Below are 21,347 nucleotides of genomic sequence, written 5' to 3' on the forward strand. Positions count from 1 at the left end.
GATATGATGGTTATTATATAAATATTTGCGCATAAAGGCATTTCCACCGCCATTTCTCACATTATTAATTAATTTTAGAGACACAAAAAGATCCCACAATGTGGGACAAACAAATTATCTGTCGGCATTTATAAAATTGTACCGAAACGTCCTGTTTCCATCACAGCTGTCGTGACTTTTTTTATACGGTATGACTTTACTCGCAAAAAAACTGTGGATGGAAACATGGTTAGTGTTCCAAAATGGGATTCTTACGCAACAGGACAGTTAACGCGCACTGCCCGTAAAAACCAAGGCACACTGCCTGCTAATAATCTATAGGCTATCTTTCAACTTGTACATTTTACAACAGTTTGAAATTAGGTGCGTTCCTCCTCCTCATTAATTCACATAGAAGTAGCCCATTTCACTGTGGCGGACAACTTACATTTGAGGCATGCTATGCTGATGTAAGACAAGGATTAGCTAGATGAGGCGGACAAACTTCTCTCTTCAATGAGAGCTCAATGGCCCAAGCATTCCACCAGTGTTTCCTCAGGTCAAGTATGCAGACATTTGCACATCTCCAGTCAGAACAGAACAGAACCTGCCCGAACTTTTTCACCCTGGCTTTATTGCCTTTATTGTTGTTTTCCTTACTAGTAATTACTCTGTGCGTTCGTATCAAAGTAAGTGCCTTATTACTTTATCATAATACAGTTTCTGTATATTGTGTTATGTCAATTCTACTGTAGCTCACCATATTTATGTATGGAGCATAATGTATTCTGTGTGTATTCCTTTATAACCACGGACAAGCAAGGTACTGATTTCATAACCTTCATGGTTATACTGAATTGTGCTTATGTAGTTACATTTTTCTATTAGTTCTGTAAAACAATGCTAATGCTAATGGCATCGAATAAGTATTAGCAAAGATTTTTATAACTAACCCAAGATAGACCAGAGCCTGTCGTTTCCAATGGGAGCAAATTAATCATAGTGGGCAGAACAAGCAAGGAGGTGGGCAGAACAAGTAAGGAGGTGGGCAGAGCCAAGCATGAGCTAGTAATATCCTATTGGTGCGTTCTAGCATTTATTTGAATATTTCCGTTAGGGAATGCCTACCCTGTGAAGTGTGTGCTGTGCAAAAACTTGTGTTGTATCCTGAAGCTACCCAGGCTGGCCTTATCATGACCATTGCATTGGCCTGTATTTGGCCTGCATAGCTATGCCCTGCCCCCTTGTGGAGCTCTAAAGTTATTATGTTACTTGTCATAGTGTTTTATTGCTATATCCTGATATTGTATTCTAATTACTAATAATTCCTCTTTATTCTGTATTTCAGAAACCACACACACACAAAGTATTGAACATAACTTGCCAACATCATAACTGGAATTGAACATATTTTGTGCTGAAGATTGTGCTGAGCTTTTGTATGCTAGCAACATACTGTTTGGAGTAGGAGTAGGGAGGATGAGGGAGTGGAGAGGATGATGAGGGAGTGGGGAGGTGGGTGAGATATTGTCAATATAATTGCATAATGGAACTATATTTGATTTGTATGTGAACTGTATGTCCAATTACAAAAAAAAGGGTCTTTGCACTCAAGACTGGGACTCATCAAAACCAAGAGCAGGGCCAGGAGGGGTGAAATGTCTGGAGTCCTTCCAGCTACCGCAGACCTACTGTACTTCACCCACTGTTGGTCTGCCTACATCACCAAAAACATAATCATTGTCAAAATCTACAAAGATCTACAGAATTTCCGCATTTGTGAGTTGTCTCCTTTTGAAAGACATTGCTAATGCTACAGCTTAGCCCACTAGCTACATAGGCTACATAAACAACAACAATTAATGGATCCGAGTGTCAGTTGACAGGATTGGCTGCCGGTGTGGTGATACTGATGATTTGTCTCCACAGATTGTTTGTTTACATAGCAGGTTAGGATAATTAACGTGGCAGGTTAGGAGAACTAATGCATCAGGTTAGGTGAATTAACATAGGAGGTTAAGATAATGAGGTTAAGGTTGGGAAAAGGGTTAGGCTTAGCTACAATGCTACAGTTGTCAACAGCTGTTGTCCCCGACGCGACCACGAGATAGAGCTGTTGTAGGCCTAGCTACTCCATCTAGCCACAATGGTGGAAACATAAACAATCCATCTGTGGCAACAAATCATCAGTATCATAACAATGGCACTTGTATCAATAAATCACTATTAGAAAATGGTTTGTGTGATAATCATTTCTTTATTTACTGTTTTATTCACGTTTTCAAGTACTGGTGACAAATCATTCATTCCAATTATTGCATAGATTGTAATGGACACGTGTATTAAATACTTTTTTGAGGGTTGTACTGATTATGATAAGCTAAGCTATTTGCCAGCTATATGTGGATCCATGTTTGTTGACATCATTCAAAGCATTCTGGGTGTCACGTAAACGTCTGTCAGACCAAAGATGTTATAGCAAAACGAGGTGAAGGGATGGTTCACTCATCTTTCGAGTAAACTTCCGGAAATGAATGATGGGATGTGAATGATGGTAGACGAGACACCCCCTTCGCCTTCAACATGCATACTGCAAACAAACCCAACTCATCTTGTCACCTCTTCTTATCTTTGGTTGACAAAGAAAAACGAACATGGCGGCATGCACAAACTAACCACCGTCGGTTTACTTTCGAATTTTAGAAAGTGTTTTACTCAATTATTTCGACCACTGGTGAGCTCACCTGTGATGTGATGAACTGTAAATAGTAATTAAGCAATAAGGTACAAGAGGCAGTGCTGTATCATGAATACAGTTACAGGTAAATGGAGTTGTTCGTCAACCCATTTACCAGTGACTGTATTCATGATACAGCACTGCCTCGCGTGCATTATTGCTTTTATAAAACTGTTACCAACATATCAAAATAAAGTTTTAATGAAAATGTGTAATAATTGTTATTTAATAAGTCAATTTATACAATTTCATTCTTCTACCAGAAGACATAAAAATCTGGTTATTAGTTCTTAAAAAATGGTTGCTATGCAGCTTAGATAAGGTTCTTATCACATGCTAGCTAGCTAGCCAACTGCAGTTAACATTGAACCTGGAATAACAGTACACAAGCTGCATTTACTTTGTTTGAGCTTTTTTCTATTGGCATTTACTTGGATATGTCCATGATAATGACGTTGATGCGTGATTTCGAATGGCTCAGAAAATGTTGTCTCTTCTCGTCTGGGCACAGTTCACTCTGATACTACAGAGATCGAAATTAAAAGGTGAAACAGGCTTATAACCCCCGCTGTACCAAACTAAATGCTCGGCTGGAAGCAAGGGGAAAATAATGTGCAAGTTGAGATAAATAAAAGAGATGATTCGGACAGCAACATGAACATGATATTCTTATGGAGGCGCAGTGATAATTTTCAGATTAGCAGGCATACAGTAGGTGTGTCTGTAAGGGCCAATACAGCACGGCATGGAACGCTGCTCATCCAATCAGCATCCAGGATCCAAACAACCAGTCTTATAATTAAGTGATAATGCCAGAGAAGCCGATGTTTGGAGGATATATTGGCACGGGTGTTGTTAGGTGATCCGAGGGCATTATCACTTTATACAAAGGGTTACCAACATATTGAAATCATAATTGACATATTTTCATTAAAAACTTTATTTTGAATTATTTATTCATACTATTATTTCATCCTTCCACAAGATATAGTCCTGACACAAATCTAGGTTTGCTACCCAAGCCGGCTGGTCCTTCGTTCTATCGGTTCGGTTGCTAGAGACGCGACCTAGTCGTTCAGTCTTTTTGTTCTGTATCTAAGTGTTCCATACTGGCTGGCAACGCTCTTATCCTTTGCTTGCTAGCTAGCCAACTACGGCTAATTTACAGTTAAGGTGTTTTCTAGAGACATTTATATGGACACATCCATAACAATGAGCTAATGAGGCGCGATTTCGCCTGGCATAGAAAATGTGCTCACTCGTCAGGAAACTGATGAGGAGCTAGCCAACAACACTTCAAACTGAAGCTGGAAAGAAGGCAAACTAGCTGCACTTCGTTTCGTTTTACCTTTTTTCAATTGACATTTTCTTTGTATATATCCATAAAAATGATGCCAGCTGATTCATGATTTAGACTGGTTGAGAAACGTTGCCTGCCTGTATGACTCGTCCCGACTCCCGACACGTTTATTAATAAGGGACAGCTGGAGATTGAATTTGAATATTGAAACAATGTTGCAAATGTTGGAGAGACTAAATGTTAGTCTAAAAGAAATGTGAGATAATGTCTAGATGCTTTTTATAGTGGAGATCAAGTTTATAAATTGCTTGACAGAGCTGATGAGACAGTGGATTGCTCAGTCAGATGGAACAGAGTAAATAGGCATTTTAACGTCATAGATTTAGCCAGTGGTAACATGTGGAATAGACACCGGCCGGAATGCGGTTTTAACCAATCAGCATTCAGGATTAGACCCACCCGTTGTATAATTACTATTAGCTGAGAGTTGGCTAAATATAACCGCTTGTGTTAGCTCACCCTTTACTCAGTTAGCGCTAGGACTAATGTAGCCTACATTTTCCGGTTTGGATGACGATAGTTATGCTGTTGCTACTTCTGTGACTGTCTGAACATTGCAGCCAGAAATAAACTATTCACATTGAGGACATAACCTTGTAAAGACTGTGTTTGTGCAAAATGTTTCTGTGAAAAAACTGTGGCCAGCTCAAACGCTGACTGTTGCGTCAATCGTAACTAGATGTTCTAATGAAGTGTTCTAAATACACCGGTTTGAGCATATGCTGCAGGGACCACTGTAGAATGATCACACCCACGTGTTCATAAGGGTCAAAGGGGTTTTAAGGCTGTTTTCAGCTTTCAGTCCTACTGCTCCACTTGGCAATCCTATAACCAAATACATTCAGAGAGAATCATCATTTAATGAGATTACTGACAGTATACAAATGCTTTTCATGAGATACCAAAGTGGTCCATTCTAAGCCCACAGAAAAACAGGGCCTTCAGGCTGTGTCTAATCACATCTGGTCTTTGCACATGTGAGAGTTGTTTGAGAGAGATGTGCCCTGCGGTCAGAGATACACAGCTACTTATTAATACCTTAACCTCATCCCTGCTGACTGCTGACTCTCTGCTGTTCTGTTGGTAAATCCGCCCATGTGTGTGTATAGGCACAGAATTCTCCACCCAAACCCTGGGTTACCCTGCCCAGACATGTCCCTTGCAGTGGCGTTCCACCACACACACACATATACACGGTCGGTGTGTCCGCCATGCGTGCCGTCCCAAACAATCTCCAACAAGACAGCTGAGGTGCATTAACAGCTCATGAGAACAGTTTGGGTGGCTCTGATCACCCAAACTTCCCAACCCCCTGGAACCCCCCTCTAACTCTGTCTTATCCATCCACTTCAAAAAGCAAGAGTGCGAGCCACCACAGTGGAGTGCCTTAGCCTCCCTCTGACATGGCACTATCAGAGATCACACTCACAGGGCTCTTGGCAGGTGACGAAAGGGAACCCTCAAACGGATGACAAATCTCCCAATGAGCGTTTGGACCTGTCTTGAGGAACCATGGAGTTCTCTCTGATTTGATTTGGACTAGTTTATTCTCTGATTCGAACAGGAGCTGCATTAGATAACTATAACGACAGAGACAGGACTGAAATTAAGCCTTTTTCTGATGAGTTGGCAGAGTTACACTGAGTTTGATACAGATGCAGACTTTCCAATAATGTAACTGCTTTTATCCCTCTCCCTGGGAGCAGATTGTAAAGATGATATTGGTTACTGCAGGTCACTGCAGACTCAGACGCTTTTGATCAAGTGGAAGGAAATAGAAGAGACGGCCAGCCAGGAGACAGACAAGACAGCCAGCATGTGCGTGTGTGGGTTCATTGAGGGAACATTTCTGCAAGCAAACGAAACGGCGCAGCTCAAAGTGAAATCGGTACTGGCAGCATGCAGTTAGGGCATAAGAAACATAGAATTAAAGGTAGAATGCACAAGGTTCTCAAGGGGGTGAAAATGAACTAGCGCAGATTCAGGATGAAAGCAATGAGAACACAGGGCTAAATGAGAGCGGAGGTATAGAAAGACAAAAGGAAAGGGGAGATAACGGGGATAGAGGGAGGGAGGGGGTTAGAGATGAAAGAAAATCTCTCCCAGAATGCATAGGTGTAGAAACTAACGCCGAAGGAGAGGATTGTTTTAATTGGCTGCCGGGAGACAATCACTGCAGGCGGAGAGATTAGTATGCAAGACGTCAGGAGAGAGGTAGAGTGTGTGTGAGAGAGAGAGAGAGAGAGAGAGAGAGGGGGGGAGAGGGAGAGAGAGAGAGAAGTGGCTAAAGAGGTGGAGGCATCACAGAAACTGTTTCTCACACCATCCCTACTCATCAGTATAACTCACTGTCTCAATCATTCCCCTCATCCCTATCTTTCCCTCCATAAACACATAAACCATGAAGAACAACCTTCTCTGGCTGCTGATACAAATTATTTATTGGTTCTCTCTCAAATCACCTCTTGCTCAATTAAAGACTTCTGCTAACTCCTCTCTCTCCCTCTCACTCTCACACTCTCAGAGTACCCATGTTCGGGCATTCTTGGCATGGTGTCAGGTCTGATCACAGATGCCCAGATCACAGCTTCGTCCCACACTGACCGGAGCTGGGTACCTGAGAACGCCCGCCTGCTGACCAGCCGCTCCGGGTGGACCCTGCTGCCCCAGCCCCAGCCCTTCACCTCAGAGTGGCTACAGGTTAGATCACCTACAATAATATACTTTTCTTATGTTTTTAATCTCTTTGTAATTGGAGAATGGTTTGATGGTTATGATATATTGGTTCATATACAGTAACATATCACAAGAAATGTCAGTTTTCTGAGAATATATTCTGCATCCACGTACAAAGAATTTGGCCAGAATTATGATGACATTACAAATAAACAGTTTGGTAATGCTTTACTTAAGGCATACAGGTATAATGCATTATTATTCTGTCATAATGCGTTATAAGACTTGTCATGCATATCTATGAACTGCTTATAAGGCATTTCATCTCCATTCATCTGCAGGTGGATCTGGGGGAGGAGAAGCTGGTGAGAGGACTCATTATCCAGGGAGGGAAACACAGAGAGAACAAGGTGTTCATGAAGAAGTTCAGACTGGGATACAGTAACAATGGATCTGATTGGAAGATGGTCCAGGACGCTAATGGCAACAAGCCAAAGGTGAGAGGAAGGACGGTTTTGATTGGTTGTTTGTTTGTTTGTTGTGTTTACCATGTTGAGGAGTTGACAAAAAATAGGGGTTGGTTGACTAACTAATGGAAAATGATCTTCATATTTTCAACTGAAAACCATCCACAGAGATACAGTGACATTGATACAGGTAATAATCCATTAATTAAGTTTTCACACAATCCCTGTCCTGTGGCCGTTGAATCATTTACGGAGTCCATTTGGGTAGTACTCTATAGCACATTAGTATAACCATCTGTAATGCTTCTCCTAGTGCTACTGCTGCCTAGCGTCCTTCCTCTTAATATTCTACTGGTGTTGCTCAAGCCTTTCAGTGGAGTTCTGCTCTTCTCAAGAGAGGAGAGGTGAGAAGAGGCAGCAGAGCTGATAGAGAGCATCTGACACGCAGAAACGACCCCAGATGTATCTGCCGGCGTCGATATGTTTTGACCGTGTCACACACACACATACCTTTCCAGGAAGTACCACTACAGCCCGTCCTCAATTACAACCTCCTTCGACAGGATATAAATGTGTTCCAGATGGCCTGATGGTTGATTTATGAAGGAGTGAGAGGCTCGATATCCACCAGTCCTACATATCCCTCCTTTCTCTTCCTCTCTCTTTCCGTCTCTCCCTTTTTCCCTAAGAACCTCTGAGCATCAAAGACAGACAAGACTTGTTTCTGTGTTAACGGCCATTAATCCACTGCATTCCATCACTCTCCTCTCCTATACTGTCCTCTCCTCTATGTCTACCTCTGTTATTCCCAAAGAGAATCCCCCTTTCTTTCAGAAGACAACTTCAGAGGCTGAGCAGAGAGAGACAGCATCAACCCTCTCCTTTCCTCTATTGTACCTCTTCTCTACGTTATTACCAAAGAAAGGGCCCCAAGCCTCTCACTTTCTCTTTCCTCTAAGTAGAGAACTTCAGAGGCTGAGCAGAGAGCTAAGTCTGTCTTTGACTGCTGTGTCCTGCTGGGCGTCTGGTGCTAGTTGTAGCCACCGGGCTCTTGTTTGCAGTCCCACTGACAGCACTTTAGATGTCAGCCAGAAAAATCTGGTCAATGTTCCATTGTTTTCTCCCCCCTCTCAGCCTTGCTCAAGCCCTGCTCCTTTTCAAAAGGAAGAAATAAGCATGCTTTTGTGCCTCTGTGATAGGAGAGAGATATCAGACAGAGCAATGACATTATCAGACAGTAATATTCCGCTCTCTCTCTCTGTATCTCTCTTTTTTTATCTCTCTGTATCTCTCTCTGAATGTATCTGTCTCGCTCTATATCTCTCTTGCTTTGTATGTACAATAGCTAAATGGTGCCAATAAAGGGTTATAAAAATAACAATACATCTCTCTACCTCTCTCTACCTCTGTTTCTCTCTCTCTCTGTCTCCCTCTCTCTCCACAGATTTTCGAGGGGAATCAGAACTACGATACACCAGAGCTGAGGACTGTGGAGCCCTTGCTGACCCGCTATGTCAGGGTCTACCCAGAGAGGTCCACCGCTGCTGGGATGGGCCTGCGACTCGAGCTCCTGGGCTGTGAGATCGAAGGTAAGCCTCAAATGGAATCCTACACACACACACACATTTTAATTGTAGGCACACACACACACAGTACATCTTCTATCATCCGAGTGATGACAGTTTTAGAGCTGAATGCATGGTGTTTGTCGAGGTGGGGGTATTTAAAGAAGCTTCTGATTATTCCCCCTGTGGAGTCAACAGCTGTCCTAGGCCCACTAGGCACCACTATCTCCCTGAGAGGACAGTTGTCTTGTCTCCATGCATGCTGCATCAAAGCTTTTCCTGAAGCAAGACCACTCATGCACATTACACATGGGATCAAATGAAACCCCACCTGGCCTGAGGATTACTGCAAGCCCCTTCTAGTCCCTGTTCCATCCTTTCTCTGGGGCCTCTCTCACACCCTTCGCTCTCTCCCTCTCCCCCTTTCTCTCCCTCTCTCTCGCTTTCTACCTCTTCTTTCTCTCCCCTTCTCCCCCTCTCTCTCTTTCCCTCTCCAACTCTCCTCTCATCTCCTTTTCTCTATCCCTCTCCTCTCTCCCCCCTCTCTCTGAAAGCTCATTTAGACTAGAACCAGCTCAGCTATGAGAACATGCTCTGCCAGGCCTAAGTGGATTTACATATTGGATTTCAGGGAGGCTGTAGCGAGCGCAGCCCTGTGTAAGACATGGAGTCCCACCGGGGGCCTTAGAAAGGATGATAATGCTTGTTTTCACTGTTAATGCCACCACACACTCAAACACAAACACATATGTTCTCCCTCTCACACACACACTAGTGATGCGCGGGTTGACTTATAACCCTCAGTCCCCGCTGTTATATCCGCGGGGCGGACAGGTTTAGGGTCATTAAATATTGTGTGGCTGAAGGGTGGGTGGGTGGGTGACGGGCATGTTGAAGAAAGAGAAAACAATACCTTAAAAAATCCATGTGCAATTTATATAGGCTACATTTAGGTTTTTCTTTCATTATTTTAGGCTGCGAAAGGAGAGTTAAAAAAATAAAGAGATGGGAAGGCCAGAAAAGTAATGTTTGGAAAAGATTTGGTGAAGGGGTAAAAGAGGATGATAGCAGTGCCAGCTATGTTATGTGTGATGATTGTGAGGTGCTTTACCAGTTGGACAGTCACAAGACAGGACTTCAAATAGGCCTATGGCATGTCAAGGGAACTGTAGCCTACTGTTTAGATGGGTTAAATGGAAACTGAAATCTGGACACTGACTGTAGGTCTATAACCTCTCACATAGCCATCATATTAACTCCTGCAGAATTAAGCATTTCTTGCAGTAAAATGATAGGCAACATTTGGATTTTAGAACAGAAATATGATTGATTTATTTCTGCATCTTGAGAGAATGCAATGCTCAGTTAGATACCATCTGTAGAGGTGCTGTCTTCATCATAAAAGCATAATAAAAGCTGGTAGTATTTCAACCACATAAAAATGCATCGAAGCCGAACTGAAATCTTATCAGAAACATTTTGGGTCATTTTCACCGCCTTTTCCCCTTACAACCGGTCAAACTGATGTCATTTGGACATTTTGAACAGAAAATCGTTTTATTCCGTTATTGGGTTGTCTTCCCAGTCCTAAATGTTTTTGCTCCACGAAAGATGACAGAGAGAACTTTACCGATGTCAACTAGACTGAAGCATTCAATTCTATAGATCTATGACATCATTCTGGTGAGTAAGGGTTTATTTAGTCTTCTAGGGCAACATATAATTACAGAATAGAAGCTTCATGTATCTAATTATTGACAAGTTGACTAACAAATAGCCTACCAAAATGTCGTAAATTATAAGCAGAAACATATCTAAATCAGGCCAAAAAAATTCCCGCACCCCCTGTCAGAAAATCGTTCTGCCGACTTTGACTGTAGCCTATAGAGCATTTTCTATATTTGCGAGTTAGGGTTGGGTGCGGGCCTCAGTTTTTCACTTTATCACACATAGTCGGGCGGTTGCGGATGGGTTATTAGCAATTGCGGGCGGGTGAACAAACAGCTGACCTGCGCACCACTAACCCCAGGGAGTAAAGCTAAATCCATATTTTTCTCTGGAAGTGTCCAACTAGAACACTGAACCTGTCAATGACCTCTTCACCCTGAGTCTGACAGAGGTTGATGTTACTCATAATTCATCTAGCAGAGGGCGAGGGGAATTCTAGATTACACATGCACTGTTTCCTCTCCCTCTCTCTCTCCTTCGGCCTCTCTGCCTCTCGCTCGCTCTCTCTCACTCTCGCTCCCTCCTTCCCTCCCTCCCTCCCTCTGTCCAGGGGAAGCCCGCTCATTACTCTGTCAGGGTAAACACATCCAGGCTGTGTGTTAGCGGAACGTGGAACAGAGTTGGGGCCGTGCCCACATCCAACAAGGCCAGCGGGCCCTAATGATAGGCCAGGGTGGGGCCCAGCCTTCAGCCCAATCCCAGGCCCTATGCATCTCATATCCAGCCTAAACCCAAACTGTGTCCCAAATGGCACTCTATTCCCTACAAAGTTCACTACTTTTGATGAGAGCCCTATTGGCCCTGGTCAAAAGTATTGCACGACAGAGGGAATAAGGTACCATTTGGGACACACACCTAAACCTAAAGCCTCAGCATCCACCATGCACCATCCAACATATCTATTTATACCTCCCTCTGCATCCTTATAAAAGGAGGGCTGTTAATAACCCAGTGATTGAAACCCAGTATGTGTTTGTATATGTGTGTGTATGTGCGTGTGAGTGTGGTACCGCAAACCATACAAAGGAGCAGCTGAATGCAAGTTTAACATGTGTCCTCTCTCTCACTCTCTTGCCCTCTCTCTCTCTCTCTTTCTCTCTCTCTCTCTCTCCTCCGCAGCTCCCACTCCCCTCCCCACCATGCTGGCATCCACCACTCTGTCAGACGAGTGTGATGATGACCAGGCCAGCTGCCACAGTGGAACAGGTGATGACTACGATGTGACAGGTGCTAACATCACTCTCATGAGACTGCTATCGCCCCTACCTCTCTGCCCCTACTCTCGCTATATACTGTACTAACCCAGCATACACACATATTCACACACACAGGCAGACAGACAGACAGCCGTGTTCTCTTTCTAGCCTGACCTCTTTCCCCACTAACCTAATTATAACCTGCCTTACTGCCCCTGCCTTCAACCTTGCTATACCTTGCTGTTCCTTATGGATACGTCCTAAATTCCACCCTATTCCCTTCATAGTGCACTTCATTTGGCCAGGGCCCCTAGGGCTGTGGTTAAAAGTAGGTCAATATATAGGGAATAGGGTGCCATTTGGGACTTAGCCGTAGAGTTATCTTTATGGCTATTCATCCCTCCTAACCCTATTTTAAAGCAGCAGTCTCCAGCGATCAGTGATGTGCATGGCACTCTGCGTCACTCTGGTTCTCTCCCTCCTGGCCCTATAATGTATGTAGTGAAAGAGGGAGTGTGGAAGTGTTTGGTATGAGTTAAGAGAGATAGAATGAGAGGGGGCATCCGTTTGAACCAGAATAAAGGAGGAGGATGCTAATGTGTAGGATGCTTCTCTTTCTGTCAGCAAGGCTCCTTTTTAAGTATAGCCTTAACACAGACGAGTGTCCGCCAGAGGGAAGCTATCTAGGCTAACTGAGCTACATTGTGTTCTTAGCTAGAGGAAGCTAGGCTAACTGTGCTACACTGTTATGTGTTATTAGCATCCTCCTCCTAACTCAGTTTGTAGAGCATGGCGCTTGTAACAAAAGGGTAGTGGGTTTGATTCCCGGGACCATCCATACGTAAAATGTATGCATGACTGTAAGTCGCTTTGGATAAAAGCGTCTGCTAAATGGCATATATATACAGTATATTTAACGCTGTTATGTGTTATGGCGAGGCTAACTGTGCTGCCACTGTATTGTTGTTCTGACAGGTGGAACCACAGTGCCAGAGGGCAAGACAGAGGTGGACACCATCCCAGGTTAGGATCCATTGTATTATCAATGTACTGTATAGACTCTTGTGACTGTTTGTGTTTGAGTGGCTTTGAATGCATGTGTGCGCCTGTGAGGTGAATTTGTGTGTGGGTGGATACCATTTAAGAAAAATGTGTTCTCTAGTATTCCTCAGATGTGAACTGTGGGGCTGCTCATTTTACGGGGAGCTTGTCAGTATCCCTGCTTCAGTCCTCCCTAGAATGGAAAAAACTAAAAGCCCTCTTAACTGGGAATGGAATTTCTTCACAAAATGTTTCTGTGTGCCTGAAATGTGGTTCCACATGAGAATTCCATCCTTTGTGTTTAATGGGTAAATATATTCTGGTGCCTGCAGAAACTAGTTAAAACCCAGATATTATTAGGGAATATTGGCTCACATTTTTTATCCTTTGGTGAGCTGGGGCCTTAGTGCTCAACGCACACAGACACACAGGGTTTCTGAGGCATAGCTGACATCCTAAACATATCTCTGTTGTGCTGCTTCTTTGGAAGTCTCTTTCTTTATCCAATTTGATAAGAAAGCAAGGCTCCCCATCGCCCCGCTCTCACACGTGTGTGTGTGTGTGTGTGTGTGTGTGTGTGTGTGTGTGTGTGTGTGTCCATAGAGGGATTGTGTGTCAGGAATGCGAGTCCTTTCTATTAGCCATATCTGCCTTTAGAGTCCAACAGGGCTCTGCTCTGCTCATTATAAAGACCTCACACTGGGCACACACTGGTTGAATCAATGTTGTTTCCACATCATTTCAATGGAATTACGTTGAACCAAAGTAGAACAGACATTGAATTGACGTCTGTGCCCAATGGGCTCTGTCTCAGTAGGCTGCTGTGAAGGAAAACACACACACAATCTCTCTCTCTCTCTCTCTCTCCGTCTCTCTCCTCTCGCCTGCTATGTAGCCCTTTACTGTCATTGTACACTTTATTTTATGAACCCATATCACGTTCACAGGCCCTTTTATTAAAATAGATCATTAACTGGATTTATTCAACATCTCACTCCTTGCAAAGTCTGCATTGAGTCTCTTCACTATCCCCCTCCTACCACCACCACCCTATTCTGTCAAGAATTTACCATCCTCTAATTCTCTCTCCCTTTCTCTGTCATTGTTTTTCGTATCTACCCTTTCCTCTGAGATTTGAGTTTCACAGTTCTCTGCTGCCCTCTAGTGGTTTACCTAAATAATCCACCTCCACAAGACTCACTGAATCTAGTCTACTGGACCCTCAGCTCATCACAAATACTCTCGGAGTATATCTCCCAGTACCATGTTGAAACAATGGTCTATTTCAACCAGTCTGTGTTCTTACCCTGACCCCTGTCACACCACAGAATTAAATAGAATCTCCATTTAAAAAAATGTTTTTGTCCAGGACAAGGCTTTATCTGTGTCCAGGAAACCGCCCCTATTTATATGTATCTTTATGAGACACACTGACCTGTGATCTGTCCCCCTGTCTGCAGCGTTCCTGTGGTTTGCGTGTGACTTTGGCTGGGCCAACGACCCCTCGTTCTGCGACTGGACCTCAGAGGACAGCGTCTTCAGATGGCAGATACAGTCCAGCGGCACGCCCACGCTCAACACCGGACCCAACATGGACCACACAGGTACAGACACAACAGCAACAACAACAGAAGCTAATGATAACAGTATACGTCATTTATGTCCAGTGTACAAACTGTCAAAACCAAGGGTTGTCACTAGATGATTTGTTTCCCCACCACTATTTTAGCTGAAGAGTGATGTCATCACCTACCCCTTTTCTCATTGGCTATTCCAACTTTATAATTTCCCTCTTCAGGCGGATCCGGTAACTTCATCTACACCCTAGCGACGGGCGCCCAGGAAACTGAGGTTGCTAGGCTGGTCAGTCCGGTGGTGACAGCCGGTCAGTCTGACTTGTGCGTGTCGTTCTGGTACCACATGTTCGGCTCGCACATTGGCACGCTGCACATCAAACAAAGGAAGGAGACGGTCGACGGCATGGCTGACATACTGCTGTGGACCGTCAGCGGTCACCAGGGCAACCGCTGGAGAGAGGGACGCGTGCTGGTGCCGCACTCCAGTAAACCCTATCAGGTATGGTATGGAGAGAGAGTCTCCATACACTGAACTATAAGCTTGGACAGATCAATGTAGTATCATATACATTACAACTATGTTTGACGTGTATAAATACAACATGTTTGAATTGCAGGGCCAGTTTTGTTTGATTCGTTTTGTTTGATTAGTGCTACTTAGTGATTGGCGAGGTGATAAAGTTAGAATTGTGAAATGAGTTGCTGAGAGGTTGTTCTAGGCTTGTTAAAAGGTTGTTAAATACAGGTAAAAAATCATAATAACTGTTCTCTCTCTCCCAGGTGGTGATTGAAGGGTTGGTGGAGAGAAAGAGCTGGGGTGACATTGCTGTGGATGATATCAAGATCCTGGACAATCTGAACATGGCTGACTGCAAGGGTAAGTGTCACTTTGCTACATTGATCTTTCGAGCTGGATTTGAACCAGTGACCTAAGGACACCAGTGTGTACAGGCCTGACATTTAGGGATGGTTTCCCAGACACAGATTAAGCGACGTCCTGGACAAAAAATCTAACTCAATGGAGATTCGCCATTGAAAGTGTTTCTTTGTCCAGGATTAGGCTTAATCTGTGTCCGGATAATTGTCCCTCTATGTCATGTTCAATGTAAAGAGTGAGCTGATTTTTCTACTATTGTGCTGTAGGGAAGGACTTTTGTAACTGACTCGTCCTGTCATTTTCAATAGATCCTGATGTTCCCACAGAGACCATGCTGCCTGAAGACCGATTTAATGAAATCAGTATGTCACCATATTACATATTAATACAAAACGTCTATGGGGTTGAGTGTTGTAAAACAGAGTAACATACTTATGATGAAATGTATTACCAATACAGTAGATTTCACTAATACGTCCATCTGCACACCCTCTACCTCTCTCTCTCTCTCTACTCTGTAACACAAAGGTTAGGGATTCAGTGTTGGAAAAATAATAACAAGCATTGTCCAAACATATGCAACAGCTATCTACAAAGCTGTAGATTTCCCTGAATAGTGCGATGGTTGAAAATCAGATTAATGTTGTCCATATAGCTCACATAACGCATGTCTACTCACCCTCTTCTTCTTCTCTCCTGTAGTTGTGGACATCACAGACCTCCCTGACATCATGGAGAACAATGAGATCCTCAATGGTGTCAGTGGTGGGGCAGGCAACATGCTGCAGACACTGGACCCCATCCTCATCACCATTATCGCTATGAGTGCCCTGGGGGTCTTCCTGGGGGCCATCTGTGGGGTAGTCCTCTACTGTGCCTGCTCACATGGCCACATGTCCAACAGGAACTTATCCGCTCTGGAGAACTATAACTTTGAGCTTGTGGACGGAGTCAAGCTAAAGAAGGACAAACTCAACTCACAGAACTCATACACAGAGGCGTGAATGGGAAGGGGGAAGTGAGATGTGTGTGTGGGGAGTGCAGCACGCCATGAGCGTGCACAAGACTGTAGGCATAGCCAAGACTCAATGAGTGGCTGGGGTTAAAGGGACTGCGGGAGGCCTCTCATTGGAGGAGGCCCAGGTTCAGGAACCAATAGGAGGTTGTGACTGATCCATTGCTTTTCTCAGGAGCTGCAGTAATGGGAACCTACCAGTAGGGGACACTGTGTACAAAATAAAAAACAGGAGGAAAAAATATGTACAGATGTTTAGATTATTATTTAAATTGTTCTATTTGATTTTCATTCATTTTTACAATATGATGCTGGTGTTGAGACCAATTGAATTATCATAATATTTAAAGAATTTATCATTTTCTGTGAGGAAGAAACCTTTTTGTTATTATAATTATTTTAAATCAAAGAAATGTTTGTGTTGAAGGAGAAGTATCAAAACCCAAAATTAACCATAACTGACAATGTTGTTGGTCATACTGCACCATGGTGGAGTAGCGGCAGGGTGTGCCCCCTGCCCCCCTGCCCCCCTGACCTCTGCCCCTGTCTACAGGTGTGGGTCAGAGGTTAAAGGTAAAGATTGTGCCCCTTGACAGTAGATGGTTCTGACAGTGCCTTTAATACATATTTGTTGGCCTCTTCTGTTGATTTTTTGAGTTTTTACATTTCTTACGTTCTGACAACGTTGTGACATCTGAAGCAGGGGCTTTAAATGAGCTAATAATCAAGTCTGCAAAACAGGATCCAATTCATCCATGGCGCTTTTCTCTCTCTGTCCCAGACCCACATATAATTGTATATACGTTTTAATATATTTTAATTATTTTTAAGAAAAAAAAAGAAAAAAAGCTGCAGTATCCCTTTTTCCAATGGGTTGTGTGTTGTAAATCTAATCATCTGTCTGTTGTTGTGAAGAGTGAAGTGTTTTGGTTTTATTGTTTCATTTCGAGCAGGCTCTGTGTGCTGTGTGAAGATAGGCCGGTGCACATTCAAAAAAGATATGTTCTTGTTCTACATTTTCTAGATGCAATCCACTTCATGGCACCCCGGGGAGGACGAAGAAGAAGTTACCATAAACACAAAATGAAAAAAGAAAACAGTTGTATTCATGTTATTAACTTCTATACACTAATTAACACATGGCAGCCACACACCCCATATCATTCTGTGGTCACAGGGCCTGTCATCTCTCATATCAACGGCAGCAGTGGAGGAAGATATGTAGAATGTCTGTCTGCCAGCATACCAAAAAATAAATTTTGCTTTGCTTTAGCTACATGGAGTTGACCAGTGGCTAGTTATCTCCAGCTACATTCATCTGTGGATTGTCCTACAAAAAAGTGCTAACTTTTACGACCATGCACTTTGTCATCCAACATCTAAATCCTCACTAATGAGATATACTGAGGGTTGGAGGGTTACACATACTGAGTTATATCAACGGTGCTATCGCATTCATACTGCAGGCTAGATGCTCATGATCATAACTATAACACAGTTTGTATTGTATTGTCACATACTTTACACTACTACGGCCTAGTCGTGCCGTAAGGTTTATGTGTAACGTGTAGCAGCCATACGTTGTGATGTCAAGGCTGATTTCATTAGGAAGGGACGCTGGTACAGAGCTAAGGGGTTGAGTGATGTCATCAAGCATTGCGAATCAGGCCACTTGCCCTGTTGTCATTACCAAAGGAAGATTGGATACCTCTTCTACTAGGGGAGGGGTTTGTTATCAGCACAATACTACTACTACTGGACTGCAGCATTTCAACCACAACCACCCCTTTTTTAACAAATGTTCACAGTAAATGGACCTCTTTCATTGCACTGACTGGACTCCCGGCAAAGTCAAGAGGGGAAGGTGGGTTGACAGTAGAAACGATAATGTTCGATGGTTCATATTTTTTCAGCTGAAGTTGCGTCAATGTGAACTCTCTGAAATCTCTGAAATCTCAAGACTCTTGGATTTCAGACTCACTCTACCAATGGATCTAGCTATCAATCCTCCTAGAGAGTTTGGGATGGGGAAGTAATGGGATCTGTAGTAAGGACTTAGTAAGAGGCTCACAGTATCAGGTCTGAGGAGGACCATTGGAAATGCCCAGTGGATTTTCTACACCACAACCATCAGAGAGACATAATGATGTTGAACAGGACGACATCTGCTATATCTGTGTGCTATGTCATGTGCTGTGGTGAACACATTCTCAGCTTGGCTTTTGTTCATTTCAGGTTTGATGTCCCACTTTGCAATGCTTACTGTTTTGTGCATTCAGCTTCGAGGACAGCAGCCTCAGTCTGGTAACTAGAGAAAAAGGATACTGTAGCGTGGAAACTAAAAAGAAACTATGTTGCACTGATAAATATATTCAATAAGGTTGTTATTTGTAAAGAAAAGCAAAAACTGAGAAAAAACTTCATATTCTTTCTTATTTTTTAAAGTTTCAGATTATGTGATATAATTCTGAAATGTACAAATTATTGAGATGTTTTCATTATTGAAAAAGGTATACAAATTTCCTATAGTAATGTCCCCATTTACCTGGATTATTATTGCTTTGTTTTGTACTGTCATTAACATTTTGTGCAACTTCTTTTTACAAAAAAAAGTGTATTTTCAATACTGCTTCTACTATATACTTAATTCTGTAATTTGCTGTTGTAGGAAAAGATGAATAAACAGCAAGGCCTTTAAAAACTGAACAGAACGTTTGTGTTGTTAGAGTTGTGGTTGAAACAACTGTTATTTGAGTTGAACATGCTGGTGGTTTGGGTGTGGGCTACTGTGATGGTGTGTTGATAAGAACACAGGAGGAGATGAAGGTACAGTTCAAAGGGCTATCGCCCGGTTTATTTGGTAGGAATGGAAGGGGTGATATATTTTAGAAGGTTCTGGATGGTTGATCTACAAACAAGGGAAAGAACATACACGGTAGTCATAAACTAATAGAATACAAATAAACCCAAATGTATACTACAATATATACACTCCACTACGTATGCATTTGGATAGTGATGCAAAAAATAATAATTTGGTTCTATACTCTATACAGCATGTTTCATATGACAGCACATAATGTCACCTTTTATTTGAGTGTTTTTTCATGCATACAGTGCCTTCGGAAAGTATTCACACCCCTTGACTGTTACAGCATGAATTTAAAATAGATTAAATTGAGATTTTTTTTTGTCACTGGCCTACACACAATACCCATAATGTCAAAGTGGAATTTTAATTAATTAATTAAAAATGAAAAGCTTAAATGTTGTGAGTCAATAAGTTTTCAACCCCTTTGTTATGGCATGGTTTGTTATGTTGTTTAACAATTATTTTTGAATGACTACCTCATCTCTGTACCCCACACATACAATAGTAAGGTCCCTCAGTTGAGCAGTGAATTTCAAACACAGATTCAACCACAAAGACCAGGGAGGTTTTCCAATGCCTTGCAAAGAAGGGCACGTACTGGTAGGTAAAAAAAAAAAAAAAAAAACAGACATTGAATATCCCTTTGAGCATGGTGAAGTTATTACACTTTGGATGGTGTATCAATACACCCAGTCGCTACAAAGATACAGGTGTCCTTCCTAATTTAGTTGCCGTAGAGGAAGGAAACCACTCAGGGATTTCACCATTAGGCCAATGGTGACTTTAAAACAGTTACAGAGTTTAATGGCTGTGATGGGAGAAAACGGAGGATGGATCAACAACATTGTAGTTACTCCACAATACTAACCTAACTGACAGAGGGAAAAGAAGGAAGCCTGTACAGAATAAAAATATTCCTATTCGCAACAAGGCACTAAAGTAATAATGCAAACAATGTGTCAAAGCAATTAACTTTTTGTCCTGAATAAAAAGTGTTAGGTTTGGGGCAAATCTGATACAACACATTAATTAGTACCACTCTCCATTTTTTCAAGTATAGTGGTGGCTGCATCATGTTATGGGTATGCTTGTAATCTTTAAGGGCTGGGGAGTTTTTCAGGATAAAAAATTAACGGAATGGAGCTAAGCACAGGCAAACTCCTATAGGAAAACCTGGTTCAGTCTGCTTTCCACCAGAAACTGGGAGATGAATTCACCTTTCAGCAGGACAATAACCTAAAACACAAGACCCACTCTACACTGGTGTTGCTTACCAAGAACACAGTGAATGTTCCTGAGTGGCCGAGTTACAGTTTTGACTTAAATCTATTTGAAAATCTATGGCAAGACATGAAAATGGTTGTCTAGCAATGATCAACAACCAATTTGACAGAGCTTTAAGAATTTTGAAGAGAATAATGGGCAATTGTTGCACAACGCAGGTGTGGAAAGCTCTTAGAGACTTACCCAGAAAGACTCACAGCTGTAATTGCTGCTAAAGGTGCTTGGACAAAGTATTGACTCAGGGGTGTGAATACTTATGTAAATGAGATATTTCTGTATTTCATTTTCAATACATTGTAAAGATTTCTAAAAACAAGTATTCACTTTGTCATTATGGGGTATTGTGTGTAGATGGGTGAGAAAAAAAATCTATTTAATCCATTTTGAATTTAGGCCATAACCAATGATCCCTCTAAACTGCGCGCAACTGCCCTGGGACAGCTGCGCAGAATAAATAAATATCAGCCCACAGAGAGAAGCACGAGATGTAATTTCACTCAACTCTCTAGAGCAGTGGTCGGTCACCAACTGGTTGATCGCCAAGGCATTCCTAGTCGATCGGCAAACATTTCTGTAAAAAACCCAACGATAAAGCCTTCCGTTCCTATTTTTTTTTTAGTCTCAGGCTGTTGCCTGTAGGTGCACCTGATTCAGCTGCCGTGCGCACCGGGTAGGCGAACTGTTGCCATCTTGAACCATTTAATGTGTCTGAAGGTACAAACTTTGTTTTACCGGTGTGCCCGGAGAGCATATCAAGTGCACTATAGGCCTACCGCTGGCCAATCGGATGGCTCAGTAACGTAGCAGGAGTAAAAGAAAGCTACAGCAAAATTGATACTGAGATTTCAAAATGTTTAAAAACATGACTAGAGAGAGTACATTGTATTCAACACTTATAAGCCATAAATTGCGTGTTATTCCTATTTCCACTCAGCACTACAACAAGCACTGCAGCAGTAATGAATGAGTAGGA

General features: G+C 42.6%; 1 protein-coding gene across 2 annotated transcripts in view; it reads left to right on the forward strand.

Moving 5' to 3' along the window:
* Positions 1–17,046, forward strand: part of LOC121570009 (neuropilin-1a) — a 92,562-nt gene extending 75,516 nt beyond the window's left edge. The window contains exons 10-19 of one of the 2 annotated variants that reach the window (XM_041881450.1): positions 6,601–6,776; positions 7,094–7,249; positions 8,664–8,808; positions 11,632–11,739; positions 12,684–12,731; positions 14,210–14,353; positions 14,548–14,825; positions 15,107–15,203; positions 15,512–15,565; positions 15,906–17,046. In XM_041881450.1, coding sequence (XP_041737384.1) covers positions 6,601–6,776; positions 7,094–7,249; positions 8,664–8,808; positions 11,632–11,739; positions 12,684–12,731; positions 14,210–14,353; positions 14,548–14,825; positions 15,107–15,203; positions 15,512–15,565; positions 15,906–16,207 — 1,508 coding nt within the window. In that variant the 3' untranslated portion in view covers positions 16,208–17,046. The remainder of the gene's footprint in view (positions 1–6,600; positions 6,777–7,093; positions 7,250–8,663; positions 8,809–11,631; positions 11,740–12,683; positions 12,732–14,209; positions 14,354–14,547; positions 14,826–15,106; positions 15,204–15,511; positions 15,566–15,905) is intronic. The other variant, XM_041881452.1, reaches the window with a different exon arrangement.
* Positions 17,047–21,347: the final 4,301 nt, after the last annotated feature.

This window comes from Coregonus clupeaformis, chromosome 7 (assembly GCF_020615455.1).
Source record: "Coregonus clupeaformis isolate EN_2021a chromosome 7, ASM2061545v1, whole genome shotgun sequence".
NCBI classification, from domain to species: domain Eukaryota; kingdom Metazoa; phylum Chordata; class Actinopteri; order Salmoniformes; family Salmonidae; genus Coregonus; species Coregonus clupeaformis.